The sequence below is a fragment of the Paralichthys olivaceus genome, chromosome 23, assembly GCF_024713975.1.
Source record: "Paralichthys olivaceus isolate ysfri-2021 chromosome 23, ASM2471397v2, whole genome shotgun sequence".
Taxonomy (NCBI): domain Eukaryota; kingdom Metazoa; phylum Chordata; class Actinopteri; order Pleuronectiformes; family Paralichthyidae; genus Paralichthys; species Paralichthys olivaceus.
In genome coordinates this window covers 4,284,607-4,303,040 of record NC_091115.1, presented here as the reverse complement: position 1 = coordinate 4,303,040, position 18,434 = coordinate 4,284,607, and the positions used below count along the sequence as shown (strand labels likewise).

General features: G+C 44.2%; 1 protein-coding gene across 13 annotated transcripts in view; it reads right to left on the bottom strand.

Annotated features, from left to right (window-relative positions):
- Positions 1-17,805, bottom strand: part of magi2a (membrane associated guanylate kinase, WW and PDZ domain containing 2a) — a 163,570-nt gene extending 145,765 nt beyond the window's left edge. For 3 of the 13 annotated variants that reach the window (XR_011240099.1, XM_069519506.1, XM_069519508.1), the window contains exon 1: positions 16,986-17,805. Coding sequence is in view for 12 of the 13 variants with exons in the window: in XM_069519506.1 (XP_069375607.1) it covers positions 16,986-17,286 (301 nt within the window). In the remaining variant the exon portion in view is untranslated. The remainder of the gene's footprint in view (positions 1-16,985) is intronic. The other 10 variants (XM_069519498.1, XM_069519499.1, XM_069519497.1 and 7 more) reach the window with 10 other exon arrangements.
- Positions 17,806-18,434: the final 629 nt, after the last annotated feature.

Below are 18,434 nucleotides of genomic sequence, written 5' to 3'. Positions count from 1 at the left end.
ATTAATTATTCCCTGAGAAATCTGTGAACATCTCTAAATGTAATCCTGCTGACAAATAAACAAACCAACCATGAAGTAAAACCTCTTCGGTGGAGGTGAACATCTGTTGTTTTAGGAAACTTGAATTTATTTGAGCCATAAAATGTATTCTCCATCTTCGGACACAGCGCTTGTAACAAAAAATCAAAGATGACAACTGTTTGTTTTCTGGCTGTCGGAGCTTTTAAATCTATTTCATGACACAGCTCGCTCCGTACTTCTCTCATTCCACAAACACGTCACAGAGTTTCCTCTAGTTTCAACAGACTTTCTGCACAAATATTAAATTTGCATCACAACAAACATCACCTCAAAGCACTTCAGGTCAAAACTGTATCATATTAGAGGGAAACTCACAAAGAGCAAACGCTTGGCAACAGTGGAGAGAGAAGAAGAAGAAGCCTCCGACACAATCCAACAACAACAAGCTGGTAAATTGACACTGAATAATTTAAATTGCGTTAAGGTCACTTATATAAATCAAACACAATTAACCCTAATTAAAGCCTTTAAAGATTGATTTTACTCCTTTGACATTCAGAATTACAGTCTCCAAAGTAAGAATCAAGAAAGAATCTAAGACATTTACCTACTAAACTTCCCTGTTAGTTATTTAAGTATTCTGTCATTTAATTCAACTAAATGCAAGAGAAAGCCGAGGAGGATTGATTATTCAAATTGACCCGGTGACATATCTGCCAGTGACAGCTGCAAACACCCTCCAGTTTTAAAGCCAAACTTGTCTCGCTGTTGTCACGCCCACACCGAGCACCGTGAATGACTGGGAGCTGTAAGAGTTCGGCTGTAAACAGTTCAGCACGGATCCTGAATAAAGAGTTTTTCCGTGCGTGAGGAGGCTGTCTCTCCTCCCTGTGGCTGCAGGAGGAGGAGGAGGAGGAGGAGGAGAAGGAGGCTCCTGATAAGTTACAGGATGACACTAAATTCTCATCTTTCCCAACAGTGTTAGGACATGAATCTCAACATGCCCCGGGCCAAGCTGCTGTGATAATTCGCCAGACCACAGTAAACAAGGCTTTCTACGGCGAGCTGAGATGCCTCCGGGCTGCGCGGTGGCTGCGCTGGAATGTCTTGGACGGGGCCGTTTAGGGAACTGTGTATATCAGTTTGACCTAATTAATACCGCGGGCCAGGGCAGTACAGTCCATGTGCCAAGTCTGAACTTTTACTTTACACACAAACACACACACACACATCACTGGAAGAAAGGTCGCTGGCTAGAATAAATTGGGGAGGGGGGAGGTGGCTGTGAAAACGAGGGATAGACGGAGAAAAGGAGTGTTTGGGTTTATTTTCACAGGGATTTACTCACACTGTTGGCACATTGATCAGGGCACCAGAGTTGGTAGATGAGAGGATTTGGATGTTAGAGCAGTAAATACCAAAACACAACTCACAGCTTCCCTGGCATACTAATAATAATAATCTTAATATGTAAGAATGACTGCGACTGGGTGATCTGCTCAAAACACACGGGCTGTGATTCTAGAGGATACATTTTCCTTCTTTTATTTCATCGAATAATCAAATCCCAAAAGCGCAGAAACATTCTTTCCGACCTGCACGTCTCCCTCACAAACCAGTGTGCAAACTGTAAAAGGTGCACAGTGCAAAAATCAACGCGAGACCATAATGCGCGATGACAAGAAGCCAGGACTCGTATTCGTCCTCCGGCGCTCGTGAAAGGCGCCCTGTGGAGAGAAGAGGGCATTCTGTTTCACAGCGTTTAGAAATGTCTCAATGCCTCAGAGTATGTCAGGGAATGACTTAACTGGAGAGGGCACGTTCAGTGTGCACCAGTCAGGCAGAAACAGGTAGGTGTAAGAGAGGAGGCCGAATCTACTGCGACAACCTGGAGGAAGCGGAGGTCTAGGTCCAGTAAAGTCCAGTGTATTACTGGATATATCCTCATATCCACGGATCAGTTCCAGCTGATTTACCGTCACTGACCGATCCAGATTCATCGTGTGCTGCGTGTTAACAGCTGTGAGGACCTGGAACCACATCAGTTGCGTCCGAGCTGAACAGGGAGTTGTCGAAAGGTCACCAGGTTTCGTGAATATGTGTTCAGGAGTTTTTGCGTCATCCTGCTGATAAACAAGCTAACAGGAGGCTACGTTAATTGCAGAGCCTGTTAATTGTAGCGTTAAAAAAAACACAAAAAAAAACAACCCTCCTCCACTTTCAGACCCTGCACAGATTTTGGACGGTAAACACCAGCACCAAGCCAGATGTGTTTCCTTCACCACGCATGGAAGACAGTGTAGACAATGTCTGCTCAGCCAAGTATGTAAGAAAGTTTGACTTGCTGAAGGGTTATTGGCAAGTTTCACCGTCTCAAAGGGCCCAAGAGATCAGTGCTGTTAAAACTCCATCTGGACTTTATTCTTACACTGTGTTGGTTTGCACAATGCTCCAGCTACCTGTCAAAGACTCATGAATGATGTGGTCTCTGCTCTGTCAGCTTGTGCTGTCTATTCGGATGATGTTGTCAACTTTGCTGAAGCTGGGGAAAAATGTCTGCAGCATCCGTGCACTGTTTGACGGGTCGGGGGTGGGTTGGCTCTAAGTCCATCGAGTCCATCGCATCCCTCCAACTAGCATTGGGTCGCAGGAGAAAAGAGGCAAAACTTCTCTGCTTCACTTGCACACAGCTGGTGTGTTCTGCTCTTGTTCAGCCAGGTGTCTCTTCAGCGGTGGTGAAGCTGTGGCTGGCACCGCGCTCCCATTTGGGACCAGCTCGGCGGCGAGGCTTCGCCTGCAGCGTTCCGTAACAGATACAGAAAAACACCATACAACTCCTCTCCGCATGAGGTCCCGGTGTTGCAGGGACCGGATGACAACACCCACAATGCACACTGGCACAGGAAGAGAGAAAGGGAAGCGGAATGAGGGAAGGTCGGGATGCAGCAGAGAGAGTAGATGTAGAAAATGAGAAAAAGAGATAGAAAGGAAGCTAAGCTATGCGGCCCTCATTTGCCATGCCTTATTAGCATAACAACGGGTGCTTTCAAGTTAGAATAATAGAGCGCCATCACTCATCATAATGGCTAGAAGCATGGCTGGGGCTAAACCCATACAATCTGCCACAGGAACCAGGGGAGGCTCATATCGTAGTCAGTCTGCGGATTGAAGGAGCGGCTAATAGAGGCATTGGTCTGGGCCGGTGGAGTGAAGCCAGGGGCTACTGGACAGTTTAACGAGCTTAGAGAAGCCAGTGTTACAAGGGAGCAGCTTTAAATTCCACCACAGCTCTCACGCTTGACTTTTTGAGAAAGCTCACACAGCGAGTCACAGACCAGAGTGACACCCTTCAAAACGTAGCAACCCTTCAGCCGTGTTATCTCCACCAGGGACGTCATGGTTTTAACCTTTGTTGGTTTGTGATCGTGTCAGGCAAAAACTACTGGGTGGAAAACAAATCTGACATTTATGGGAGAGATATCACTAAGTGTGTGCACACCATGTTTTTTCCATCTTTCCCTTCAAAAATAAAATTCGGAACATCTTTAATTCACACTTTCATACATTTGCTAAATTCAAAAACATGTTTTTTTTGGAGCTGCGAGGTCACACTACTTAAATTATCCCAAGAAAAAGAAGACTGGATATAAAGTTTGCAAAGAGCGACGTGCACCCTTGAGGTAAAGGAATCAAAAAGAAATTGAGAGTCCTGAGAAAGTGAACAAAAGGCTCATTAAATTAAGTAGGTGAAATCATCTTTCCAGGGGAGACAATGAGAAAAAGCTTGTTATTCAGGGCATGAACTTAAGCTACATTTGGGGTCTGAGCACAAAGTCATATTCAAATGTGTGCTTGAATGTGTCTGTGTTTGATAGGATTAATTCTGCAGGAACAAGAGAGCTGTAAACGGTGACCTTTCAAAGTGGTTCCACCGAGGAGGCTAAAAAGAACAAATCACATTTTAATGCCCGAGGACTGAGCCTCCAGTCAGAGAGCGGCGGTGCTGAGGTGATGGCGTCTCCAATTTTCTTTTCATATTCTTTGTTTCATTAGTCAGTTTTTTTCTTTAACGCCTTTACACCGAAGGAAAATAATCAAGAGTAGGATGAGAGGACGGGGGTGAGGGAGTGAGAGATACTAATGAAGTTGGTGTGCAAACAGCAGGGCGGCAGTGAGGGCAGTGAAGAGGCGTTGCGTTAATTGTTACAGGAAGTCAGGACAACACTTGCCGCCCCACTTCTTAGACGATGTTGTATTGGGGTGGGAGGGAGAGAGGCCACACGCTCCCCTGACCTCGGTCTAATTACTGCATACCTTGTGGTGAATAACAGCGATTCTGCAGGGACACGTGGACGAGAGAAGGACGGTGCGATGCCAGACGGCTGCCTCGTCCCCTTTGTACCTCCCCGCGGTTCAGAAAGCTGCACAGCGTGGCTGAGCAGCCCCGAAGCGATGGGAACTTGTGGGGAAAGCGTGTTGCTGTCTGCTCTACATTCTGCAGCCTCTTCATCACAAGTTGCAAATGTGCTCTTCCCTGGCATTAAATATAGAGATACAGAGGGAGAGGTCTTTTTGTAATTCAATAGAGATCTACACCGAATGCAGATCTCGCAGTAGCCCCCGAGCAGGATGAGTTTTCAATCAGCAGTCGAGTCTGAGTTCACGCTTTCTACTACAATCGCTGAATGTCAAACTCTGCTGCACCGGGAGGACGGAGTCAGAGAGGCCTACATTTTGGACACAATATTTTCAGCTCTTAAGAAGCTCCTGAAGCATAAAATCAATGTTTAAAGTAACTAAGCACAAGGGGGAAAATAACAGCCGAGAGCCACGGGTTACTGAGAACAGCGCGCGGCCACAGTGAAGCCAACAACCCGGAGATTCTTCCACATTTTACTCCACATCAAAACAAGCAAGTCGCCAGGAAACACAGAAGATCGATATTAACCCCCAACTTTGTGCTCAACTCAAGCAAAAGTGTAACAACATAAAAATACAACTGCAATACAAGGCATTGCATTCAGAGAAGCAGACTCTGAAAACTGAATCATCCAGGTATTTGCTTCAGTAACGAGAGTCAATATTATAGTTTGTTTATCATAGGACAAAAATTAACTAATTAAATATATTAAGAGCCGATATGTTGTTTATTTCTTTCCACTAAATGATTGATTAGCTTTTCAAAAGATTTATGTTAAAAATAAAATGTAAAAAAGGGGGAAGAAGCCAGTCCAACCCTCGGCACGACAGCGACCTGCGACACTTTGCAGTCGTAGATGTGTCAACTCAGTCGAGATGGAAACGTTGAAAGAGCCGAGAAACTGGGTTTGGATCAGATTTAAACGCTCCGACACATTTGAAAGATTAGTCGTCCAACTGCTCGCCAAATTATTAAAGACGATCTCTGTGAGGCTGTGCCAAGTCACAAAGCTCCGTCTTTGAATTTTAAAAATAATGAATTGACAAGAAGATCTGATCTGAATCAAAGGGTCTGATTATGCAGAAAATATAGATTTAATTACACATGAGCAGGATGTCGTCTGAATCACGTCGGTTCTTATCTGCTTAATGTAGGTCAGGAGATTTGAAGTCAAATCAGTTTCTATTTAGAGTTTGAGATACTTCATTATTCACATATATAGACAATATCTACACATATTCAATGACTATAGATAAACTGATCACGTCATGAGATGTGTCAGAGTGACTCACCTCCGCTCAATTTAAACAACTCACTTTGAGTGAAATCTGAATTTACAGATGAGGTGAGTGATTTGTTATTTAATGGAGGATTATTACTTCTCCCTGTTTCGCTCATACTATTAGATTATTGCCATTTTTAAAGATACAATTAAATTGGATTTCAATTCTTTATCAATCAAAGCACAGTCTAAGTGTAAACTCTAATAAAAAATATCTTATTTTACCTCGGCTGTGTAATTTCATCTGTTTATTTATTTCATGTCAGTCAATGTGACATTAAAATGAAAAGATTTGTGCCTTGTACTTGACAAACATAAAAATGGCTTCTTCTCAACTCATCTGAATATCAGAGAACAAGATTAATCTCATTTCAAATTTCTGTGAAACATTATAAAATGTTTATTTTTCAAGCACAATAAATCAGGCCTCATTTACCAAACAGCAAATCTTATTCTGGTATCCTCGGTCACTTCAGAATATCCTCTGTCACTTTCCATTTCAATAATAAAGCAGCTTGAGAGGAATGAAAGTAATTTCCCTTTAAATATCGCACGACTGAAAACAAAACAAGATGTGTCGGGGAGGAATGAGCTGATGTGTCCCACAGGCGAACGACAGAACTGCCACGGTTGTCAGTTGAATTTAAAGCAGAACAGCACCTGTCAATGCTCTTTCCTTTCCTCTCCTCCTTCCTTCCCGTCCTCCCTCTGCATCTGCTGAGCATCAGGGGTCTCTCTCTCTCCCTCTCTCTCATGGCCAACCTGTGCCTCGTTCATGAATAATGTCTGCGAGCTCAGGGACAGACGGAGTCGGTTTCCTCATCTTTCCGAAACCCACGTGAACGTGCCGCTCTCGGTTCCCACAGGGGAACGGGATGAAATGGGCGCGAGACGGAGAGAAATGGCGAGAGAAAGGCGAGGGCGAGAGGCAGCGCTGCATATGTTAAACAAAAAAAACAAAAAAAAAAAAAGAGAAAACTCCCAGGAGTGAGGATGCGAGTTGGCTTGAAGCGGCTGGAGGTGACCTCGCTGCAGGCAAAGCCGACAGGGCAGGGTGGGAGGAGGGAGGCCGCGGGGGGGAAGCTAAAGGCTAGAAGAGACTTGACAGGAATCCCTGAAGAAGTCAAAACCATCCACTTGCGTCCGGGACATATGTGGTCCATGCATAGACACATTAACACATGCTACAGCGCAGCGGCTGCGGCAGGTTTTATTGAAGGGACACGGTAATAACTCCTTGTAGGGTCCGTCCTGCCCGGCGGTTAATCAGTGTCTGGTTCCCAGTGTTATTGCAGACGCTCTATCTTGTCAGAAACTGCTGCTCTGTCACTTCTGTGCTGCACATCTTGCTTCTACAGTCGATCAATACATCAGCCACACATTGGGTTTTTCTCTTTTTTTTTTTTTTTACATGCGCTCAGTGGTTGGCTACAGTGTAACGTGAATTATAATAGAAACTCTTGACACCTACAGGGTTTTGAACAGTTTCAGCTCTTTGCAAAAGCAGCTGTAGTATCATCCAACGTTTTACTGGACAAGAGCTGATTCCACACTTTGGGGCCTTTCTCACCGAGGGTAGAACACATTCGTGCATTAGATGTTAAGCTAGAACCAGAACACGATTGGTTTCGCCGAGCATTAAGTTCAGAACAGGAACATGCACTGGAGTCCAACTTGATTTCCAGACAACTACATCTCTAGCGACAACTCCAGCTAATCAGAGCACAGGACGGGGTGAAGGTGGTGAAGGTGCAGCATGATGTTTTAACACCGCACGTCTTCAAACTGGGAAATCAAGCAATAACAATGTGATTCAGAGACAAGGTGACTCAAAGTCACTGCTGGTCGGCTTCAGACAGCTCGTGTAGTTTTCTCTTTGGCTCCGGTTGGTTTGGACGGAACAATGCGGCCAAAGCTGCTCTCTGTTCTTTAAAACTGATGTTCACTGAAGCGTTCTCCTGCAGCTTGATGTGTTTGATATGTGTAGCTTCAACTTGGCTTAAGGGCGAGGAACAGCAGAATCACAAATTCCTAACATTGCTATCACGTCATAATACTGTCCACACTACAGCAGAACCGACCTGGAGAAATAAGGACAGCACATCGAGCTATTCGAGGTAAGTGGAAGTTGTGAGAATAGAGGTTCTCCCTGTATTGGATATTCTACGCAGCATGTTCAGTCATTTGTTCTTCGCCCTATGTGGCTCGATTAGCTGTAACAAAAAAGAAATCCATCTTGGTCCAACCCTAATCCACTCAGAAACAAACATACCCAAATGGATACAAATGCAACCGCTCCTCTTCATACACCCACACTCGACCATGTAGAATAAGAAGACAACACTATTTGATCCTTGCCAAGAGACGGGCAGCGAAGGACAGACCGACCAGCGCAGCTCTCAGAAAGCTTTAATCGCCCCGTATTGATCGTTCTACTTTTTTTGGTGAATCAGCAACAACCAGTGTGGGCCGAGGAGTTTTCTTAATATTCCCATCTCTCTGTGAGCAGGTCAGACAATTTCACCCTCCCCCAGCGCCTTCGCTCCAAAACACCTCATTTAGAGCTCATTTATATTCATACAGTTTGAAGGTAGAAGAAGAAATATTAACTTTGCTCTGCACGAAATGTGAAATCTTTCAGAATCCCCCTCCACAAAATCTCACAGCGTCCAGGGGGCTGCACCAATAACATTTTGCAGGTTGCACAACAGCAGTTCATCTGCGTTTTTTCTGATTCATCACAGCTTCAAAACCACAATCTGATGTTTACACTGGTTCATCGTCTGCCTACAGGGCTGCTGGGTCGACAATACCTCTATTTGTGGCTTTTGTTTCTCTCAAATAAAAAGGTGGAAAAAAAAACACAGCTCTTCATGCAAGAAAAATCAAACTGAACCAAAAGGTGACGGCCCTGATTTGTTGCAAAGATCAGAAGAATAACTTTCTTTGGGACAAAGGATCTCGTCATCGAGATTTGACAACGTAAATCACAGGGTTCATTTTAGGATGAACGAGGTTTCCCAAACAACACGACTCCGGTGTCACTCAGGTAAAAGTGCATACGTGTACATTACTCCGTGAATAAATCATCCAATATCTAGAGCTGGAAACACAACACGTGCTACAGACAGTGTGTGTGTGTCAGTGACCAGAGAACACCAGCTGAGAGGATTCAAGGTGTCGAGTGAACAGATGAGTCGTTCTCTGTCTTTGTCTCGTATCATCACAGACTTTTACATTTTTAAAAAACCAGTCTCGTTAATTGTTAGTTTCCTAAAATCATCAATCAGTTGTCAAGACGTTGCACATGTAAACAGACTCGACGGGATGTTTAATCCTGCCTCATTTAGCACAACAACAAAAACAGAATCGTTTGTTTAATGTTATTTTGGCTGAAATATGTTTGACTATCAAGATTTTCACATAGCAAAACAATTGTTTATCATCCTAATCAAGCTTTTTGTAGAGGAGCAAAAACACACAATAACTCAGGAGAACCTACAGAGACACACAAAGACCACAGATATACAGGAGGATTCACATTTGCCATTTTTTGGGACAGACGGCAACAAAAACACAAAGTGGAAGTACAGACATCCATCTATGGTTCAGTATAATGAAAAGGTAAAGGGCTCCTTTCTATTCTGTTTCTTTATGCTCCAAATACCATTTATTTATAGAAGTTAGATAACGGAGAAGGTCATAAATATTCCCTCCATCTTCTTTCACCTTTAAGAAGAAAAAAACCGCAGTGGAGACAAACTCACTGAAACATTCAGTTAATGTTAATTCACTTGTACGAATACAAACAAACACCAGAGTGGTCTGGCATCCGTGCATCCGTGTTCATGTTCACGCAACACAACTACACACACATGTGCGGTGCAGACAATAGTTTGCAGCTTTTCCATTTCTCCGTCTTCCACTTGCCACAACAGATGGCTGATGTTGACAGGGAGAGGAGGACGACGTGTGTGTGTGTGTGTGTGTGTGTGTGTGTGTGTGTGTGTGTGTGTGTGTGTGTGTGTGTGTGTCTGTCTGTGTGTGTCTTATCATTACCTGTCCCCAGAGGTGAGCCTGGCAGTCAGACAGTGTAACAGAGGCAACGACAACAGGTTCTCTCCACCAAACCTCTGTCAAGCATGATTGGACAGCATGTGGTAAGTGGTGCTACAGCTCCAGGGATACACTCATACTGTGTACACACGTAAACACGTACACACACACACACACACAGGCTGATAGCTGCTTTTTTATGCGTGTGTGTGTGTGTGTGTGTGTATCACACTCTCCATGTTGCACTTGCTGTTGCAGCTTAACACTCTCAATGGGGCCCTGACAAGAAGACGGATGAGACTGACTGCACCGAGAATCATTACCGCACTCCCACGCAACAGTGTGTGTCTGACTCAACACAACTTCGCCGGGATTGCCCCGTCCCATCTTTCAAACCCCCAACAGACCAGTGACCAGTCCAGACTCATCATCCCTCACATCAGTCATTCCGTTACTTGGGCATGCGCCATTGACTTGATGGTGTCATAACACACCGCTCTCCCCTTGAGCTGCAGGGGAGAGCACGTGTGGTGTCGTTTTACGATTTCCTTTATTTGCTGTGTGGATTTTATTTTGTGCTCAGGACTCCTGTCAGCCAGACGCTTGGATCCCTGGCTCCGACCTTAACCTTCAGTTTCAGCAGCCGATTGGCGAATACATTATTTTTACTATCTACATATTTTCTCTGAAACACGGCTTCCAGCTACACAGCATGCATTTCACAAGACCGTGATTCAACCAGCACATGAGCAGCATCAGTAAGGCATGATGAAAGAGGACGTGAGACGTTATGATTCAAGGCACGGGGTCATGGACTGTATTCCGAGCTTACTCCAAATTGAAACATGTGAATAAAGAAGCAAATGTTACAATTGCTATAAAATACAGATTTAATAATAATATTTCAGTCAATGAAATCAAGTTTTTATCCCCTGACATAACAAAAGGTGCTCAAACCTGAGTCTGTCTACAACTTCTACAGGAGCTGTGATTCCAGTGTGTAGCAACCTCTCCGCCACTTGGCTCGACCACTGCAGAGGCTCAGTTCAGGCACATTCTGTACCAGGGTACCAGAGTTTAAATATGGCCAGAGAAATGTGTTACAAATTCAAAAGAGGCCCCAAACACAAAGGAAGTAAAAAGGTCAGAGAACAATCTGTCAGCATCATGTTGAGCTCCTCAGCTGCTTTCACGTGAAACCAAAGTACAAAGTGTCCCATTGAAGTTAATACAATCAGAAGAGAATGAGGCCTCAACTTGACATTGCTCCTTAACTGAGTTCAGCTCTCAGGCATCGATACGAAGGGGTGAAAAGGTATTTATGCAACAGTAAGACTAGTAAAGTCATTTTTTGGATTACTGTGACCTTACGGTGCAGATACAGACGTGGGTTCCTAATATCCAAAATACCTCAGAATAATCATAATTGTGTTAAGTGCCATTGAAACAATTGGGTCACAACTATAGAATGTAGAGAAATAAATTAAATTAAATATACAGAAAATGTAGTAAACAATAATGTGTACTATGTGAAAAATGTCCCCTGGAATTGAAATAAACTTTATGTACCAAAACAATAATGATCTGCAAGCCTCAACTTTTAATCCAGCACGGATGAGAAGTGCTGCAAGTGCTCAGGACATTATTACAAATTCTCCTATTTCCATGACAACTGGCAAACTCCATTAGCAGAGGACGATCATGTGACACACAGCTACTCCTCTGGGAACAATTAATGGCTCTGCCAGTTTCAGGGCCGCCCTTACAATGCTTGAGATATCTCACCCCTGACCAAAGCCTCCTGTCAGTCGGGGCTGACGGGTCATCTGTCGAGTCACGGTGTCAGCGAGAAACAACCTTTTAACTCTCGGGTTGGCAGCCATTTCTGTGTCCCCTTGCCCACGCTGCTGCTGCAATGACTCCCCCAGCACCAGCTTGCACTAAGTGGGCACCCAGCGAGCACACTGATTTCCTTCGGCTGACCTGGAAATGTCTGCTCTTACCTGCACGGGGCACCACTCGACGAGGCTTAATCAGAATACGCTTCTCAGCCTCTCACTATGCCGGTCCTGAAAGATGCAGTGACAGCCTCAGTAGCCGGCTGCATTAATCCTTCACTGGAGCTGAAATATAAAACTGAACTGGGGCATTACACTGTGTGTGTGTGTGTGTGTGTGTGTGTGTGTGTGTGTGTGTGTGTGTGTGAGAGAGATGCAGGGGAAGGAGCAGGGAGTGAGATGTACAGCTATTTATCTCGATGTTTTGGCAGCAGTGTTTATGAATTACAGATTATAAAAGGTACGACTGAGTGACAAGAGAACGGATTTCTAACACGGGTGATGCTTCTCTACCATTTTGCAAGCGGCTTCGTATTGTTCACATGCTATCTCGCAGCTTTACGTATACCTGGGGGATTATATGGTATCCACTCACAGGCAGATAACTGTTGCATCATCCTTCGCTGGCACAGGAAGCTTTGTTGAAAACATTTTATTTTTACCAAACGTCAATACGATGGTGATACCTCCGACACACAGTGTATTAAAAAACTCTATTCCATTATTCTATAATCTATTGTTCAGTCTGGAGTTGGAGAAACATGCGGGTGTCTTACTTCATCAGATTACCCGGCGCTGCCCTGTCTGTCATTTCAACGGAGTCCGTTTTTGATGCAGTGCAAAGACGGGGAGCTCTGGCAAACCAAGCACAGTCGTCAAATAAAGAAAAATGTTGAACCCGCAACCCTGTGCCTCATCGTCCAGCAGTGCACTGGCCAACCAAATACACACAAGCACAATGCACTTCACTAGAAAAGGTGAAAGTACTGCCACCACAGTTGTAAAATCCTGTGTGTGAGTTCCACAAAACTCCTGTGCAGTGTTTTGGCCTTGACTGGACGTTGTGGATCACATTTCATCATCTCACCAGTACCAGAGACCACTGCTGTTACGTTGATATTACAAACATAATGATTCCCCCCCCCCCCCCCCTTGTTTTGTCATTGGCGCAGAATTTGCTGCCGACCTTGCTTTGCAATTTGAAATACTGCCCCACTGTTCAAGGGCTTAATTGCGATGTTGCGGCTGCGCTGGAGGACGAACACAAGCACAACTCTAAAGGGAGCACATGAAAATATCATCAAGTAAAAGTCTATTTCAAAGCACGTACAAAATGTGACAACTTTGACCTTCACATGTCATCAACTCTACAGGAGCCACAGGAGCTAGTCTCACTTCCATACTTACATTGTCCACAATGTCTTCATCTAATGAAGGGTCGTCTGTGTCACTGCGCCCTATGTTCTCCTACAGACCCATCATTGTTTTGTGGCGATCCTAATTACGTCCTACAGGGCAGGCCTGATTGCTGCTGGCAATCTAATCTGATCCTCACCTCAGAGACGAATAAAAATCCTAATATTGTGTGTGTGTGTGTGTGTGTGTGTGTGCACATTAAAATGGGAATGGTGCCCTAGGTTTTCAGATGACATGAAAAATTAAAGTCATATTACTGCACATGGGGAAATGAAGTGCATATATGCATAAACATGAGTCCTGATGACTTTAATAGAAATGAAAGTGTGAATCATGATCTGGGTTTTTTTTTTTTTTTTATTGCAGAGAAGACCATAATGAAAGTTGGCAAACCAGACGAGATATCCTGAGAGCAAGTGACAGCTCTTTTAAAAGTTGTAACATTAGTGAAGCAGCAGATCACTGCAAACGAGAAAGTGATGCATTATTCAGAAAGGCCATGAGCAACCTGCGGAGATCAACCACGCACGTTCGATGGTCAGTGACCCTCTTCCTGGGGAAATGAAGCCCATTTTGTGAAGTCTTATTATCCACTGCGACCGAGTATCGTGCCTCATATTCCTCAAGTGTTTTTTTCAGTGAGCGTCACGTCCTCAGATGGGAAGTTAAGAGTTGAAGACATTTTTCTTCAAGTAACCGTGGATCAATTTGACACTCACCAAGCAACTATTAACTGTGAACATAAACTTTTGTTTACAGCCCAGTTTGACCAGAACCTTCATCTAATCTAAACGCCAACAAAACAGCTCACAGAACTGAAAACACCATCACCCCATCATTATGACTGGTTATTCACTCCTGAATCATATTTGTGCAAATAAATGCAGCAAATTTTCATGGTTCATCAAATACGGCAAGAGAAAATTACAATTTTCTGCTTACAGGCGTGAACAGTTCTAGCAAGAGACAGTGGGTATTTAAATCTAAGGCCTCCTGCCAAAGTGATTTGTTGATCATCTAAAAGACTGCGTGGGAAATCAATGTCAGACACAAGGACAAAGAAGAAAAGCTGATGAAATGTATTAAAAATAGACTGAAAAGGTTCATTCAAGTTTCCCAACAGTGAAAGCTTTCCGATATGTTGTATAGCTTTGATTGTAAGCCTGACAGGAAGTCTTCAGTAACTGCTACAACATGACAGCACCCAGTTATGCTGTGGTCCTCCAGCATTGTGGATGTTTCTATGTCAACTAGTCAGTGACACTAGGTAATCGTTCTGTCATGTGGACGATTGCGAGAGTTCTCAGAATCGCTCTGCGGTTCCACATCAGGCAGGAAACAAGGAACACATTTCTGACTAAAGCTGGCAAGTGGATGTGCATCGTCTTAATGTGCAAAGTCCTTTATCCTCAACAACCCTTTCACATCCCTAACCTCTGTTACAGAGGAGCGTCTCGTGACGTGGTGCCCTTGCAGAGGCGCACGTGCTAAATCTCCAGCTGCTTTCAGACATGTAATGAGTCTCGTTGTTTCTCCAGAAGCTTCATGGAATAATTCCTTTCTCAAATAAAAGAGACGATATTGTCTGATAACGTCTAATGGGACGAGCAGCGTCTCTGAAAGACTTGTCCGTCCATACACCCCAACCTCCTCCTAACAAGGACGTTGTCGCTCTTTGTGCCGCCTCACTCGACTTCCTCCTTCGCTCCCGTCATAATTTCTACAGCTGCTAGAGGTCACCTCACAATAAAACCTAAGTGAGGGTTGTAATAAGCTGCTGGCACAGACAACTGTGGTGCACAGGGTTTTAATGTGCCTTCACTGAGAGGAGAAAAATATCTGTTGTTGAGCACGCTGCTGTAAGGACACTGCGAATGTGTGTTTCTGCTTCATAATATTTACTTAATATCCACATCAATCATATCCAAAAACAACTTGACGCTGTAAACAGCCAATCAAACAAACACAAGCAGAGCAACGGGAGAATATCAATCACTGTGGGATATGAATATTTCATGAAACTATCGTAACACGTTAGATTGATAGAGGTTTGGCCGCAGTTTTGAATAAATCCCTGGTGCGACGCTGAATCTCACCCCCACACCGTCACACACATACAAACACACGGGTTAAGACTTTGATCCAAAGCCTCTTACAGGCTGATTTTTCGACCCCCAAACGAGAGGCCGCAGATCCTCCGCTCAGCTCACAATGCAAGACGGCCAGTGTCATTAGCCGCGAGGATCAAAGCCCCGGACGACCAGAGGAGTGTGTCCGTGACTTAAGAGATTTACGACCACTGGACAAAGTTGACAAGCATTAGATGGAGTTTGGAGTTGGTGCAAGTTCGGCTAATTTACATGAATTCTGCTGGAAACGCGAAATCAGAGTTGTTCCAGTTTCATGTGCCTACAAAAAAAAAGCATCCACTCCAGCACTGTACTTCCTGCTTGAACGCACCCCCCCCCCCCAGTAATCCTCCTGAAGGGACTTCTGCTGCAGCCCGCGGCATCAGTGGTGAGTTAACGTGACCTTATCATATTTTATGGTATTTTTCATTTCCCGTGACACCACTATAATGTTGAAATAGGGAGTCTGGGATTTGCTCTAATATTTATACAATATCCTTTCCAAATCCAATTTAGTCCACTCAATGTAGCACAAATTGGATAATAAATATTGCGAAATTTAAATGCCTGCTTTAAAAAAAATATATGTACACAAGAGTGTGTTTGTGTGTGTGGTTCAAAGGTGAAACTGAAAATGTAAAACAATTTTCTACTTCCTTCAGGGAAAAAAACTTGTTACCTCAAGTCACCTCTACTATGAAAACGTATCCAACATCAGAGTGTAACTGTAAAATATATATTTTCTTTTTTATCAATCACCTTAATATCAGTTGCTTTAGATATATATACATTAAAATATATAAAACATGAGAGAGAGAGACTTCAGGAGCTTCACAATAAAGTACAATCCAATCTAATCCAACGTGTATGTCAGTGGTATTAAAGGTACTTAGATATTCTGTAATCTTAATATCAAGAAACAGGATTTTCTTTACTACTATAAATTGTATTATTGGTTTGTAGGAATCTGAGAGTATTGAAGCCAGATTTATACACAGGAATGTGTATTTTCTGACTGCCTCAAATGTAACACACGCCCTCAAAAGAAAAAACTACACAACATAGCAACAGGCAAAACAAACTAAGGGTTAATAAACTTCCTCCAACACTAACAGTGTGAATAATGTTCATTTCCGACCAAGAGAAGTTATATAAATGTACGAGGTCCGTGCATTGACTGAATTAAACACTGGGTCCATGAATGATCGCTCCATGTGTTAACTTTTCAACAGTCCCAAAGTTAACAGTTTACTATCATTTAACTCACAATCATTTTCAATAAAGATTATTATCTGAATTAATCACTGGTTCTAGAAACTATCACGTCCCAAAATATACAGTTTACCATCATGAAAACTTTTTACTTTATAAAACTAGAATTGATGGATTGCTTCGGGTCTATAAACATTACAATGTGAACATACACAACATGCATGTTGCACGGTGCATACTTTCATGTACTATTCGTCTGTTTGTGAGTATTGTACACGATATTATCGTGGGGAAATGTGTGTTTTGCATCTTTCACACTGGAAAAAACTGTAACACACCCCCTCAAGAGCCCAAACTACACAACACAGACACAACACGAGCAAAGAATGTGCGTCAACGTGAACGAACCTCAGTGGAAATCATGGAAACGACAAAACCAAAGCAGGAGAAAAGTTCTGTGCGTGTGCGGGTTTCTCATCGAGACAAAAGCTCCGCTGTCAAAACACGAACAGCTCCTCGGAGAAACCGACGCTTTCCCCCGGACACCGGAGGAAACTGCCGGGGACGAGGAGTAAGGGACACGCGGGGAAAGTTGCCCGCGGGGGTCTCACCTTGTTTGACGCACTTGAGTCGCACCGGGTCTTTGCTGTGTTTGACCACAGCGTGCACGTCCCTGGTGGTGAGTCCCGCCACCGGGGTGTCGTTGACTTCCAGCAGCAGCTCGTCCTGGAGCAGTTTGCCGCTGTGGCACGCCGCGCTGCCCGGGGGGAGCTCGCCGACGACGGGGAAGAGTCCATGCTCCGCGCCGCCCTGCAGCTCCAGCCCCAGCCGCCCCTGCTCGTCCCTGCAGAGGACGCTCTCGTGGACTTTGCTGGTCCAGTGGTTCTTCCTCCTCTTCAGGCTCTTGGACATGGCTCCGATCACATGAGTGCGGCGGTGGGAGAAGTTTTCTTCGGTCGCTCCGTTGCGCGGTTCCCCCCGGTGCCGCCGCCGTGAAACACCGGAATGTGTCCGGTTTCAACAGGGAACCACAGTTGTTTCCATGTCAGCGCGCGCACACACTATCACACACACTTTCTCTCACACACACACACACACACATATAGATACACACACGCGCGCGCACAGCAGCTGGATCATCAGTCCGCGATAACTGAGAGCTGCTCAACTTGTGGTGCCTTCACGTGCTGCCTCTCATGTGGGAATTCACACAGTCGACGTCCAAAACAAAGCAGTGAAGGACACACTGAGCTGACAGTGAACTCCGGAGATCATCAGGAGTTTCTCCAGAGGAGGTGCATGATTCTCCGGACTTTCCCCCACCTGGCCCCCCAGAAGCCGTTTTCAGACACGACCTCCCGGTGAAATCTGGAGAACTGGCTGCGGAGTTTACCCAGAGATTAACTTTCACACGTGCACAACGCAGCGGGAGGTTTTCTTACAAATATTTCTGATAATTAACTAAACAAATAAAGTAATCAGTACAAAATTGTCTATTTTATAGTTTGAATGAAACATTTTCTAAGATACTAAAATAGTTTCATCAATCAAGCGTTAATTTGTCAGGCGTCAATTTTAAAGAAAACAATAGAAGTTCATATAAAAAAGCTATAAAACTCAAGGATTGAGGAACAGAGTTCAAATGCATCAAGGAGAAGTTTTCAGATCCCAAACTTTACAAAGTACACAGTTTTACCAGGGGTACTTGAAGGCAGCATCCAGCTCCAACCAACCCAACTGACCCGGATGTGAAGGCTGGATGAGGAGGAGGAGGAAGAAGAGGAGGAGGAGGAGGAGATGGTTTTCCCCAAATCCAGCTTTCCATTGAAGAAAAGAAAAGAGGAGAGGCAGAGAAATGGCAGCAGAGCAGAAGTAACGAGGGTTTTAACACCAGAAAATCTTCCTCTTCTTTGAGACCTTTCCCTCCAGACACAAACCAACTTTAAACTTAATCACTTGTTCCAGACTCCTCCATCTTTTATTTCTCCTTGAAAGTGGAACAACACCAGCGTTATTGATGTTGTCCAGATTTCTCTGGGGGGTCAAGGACCCGCAAAGGT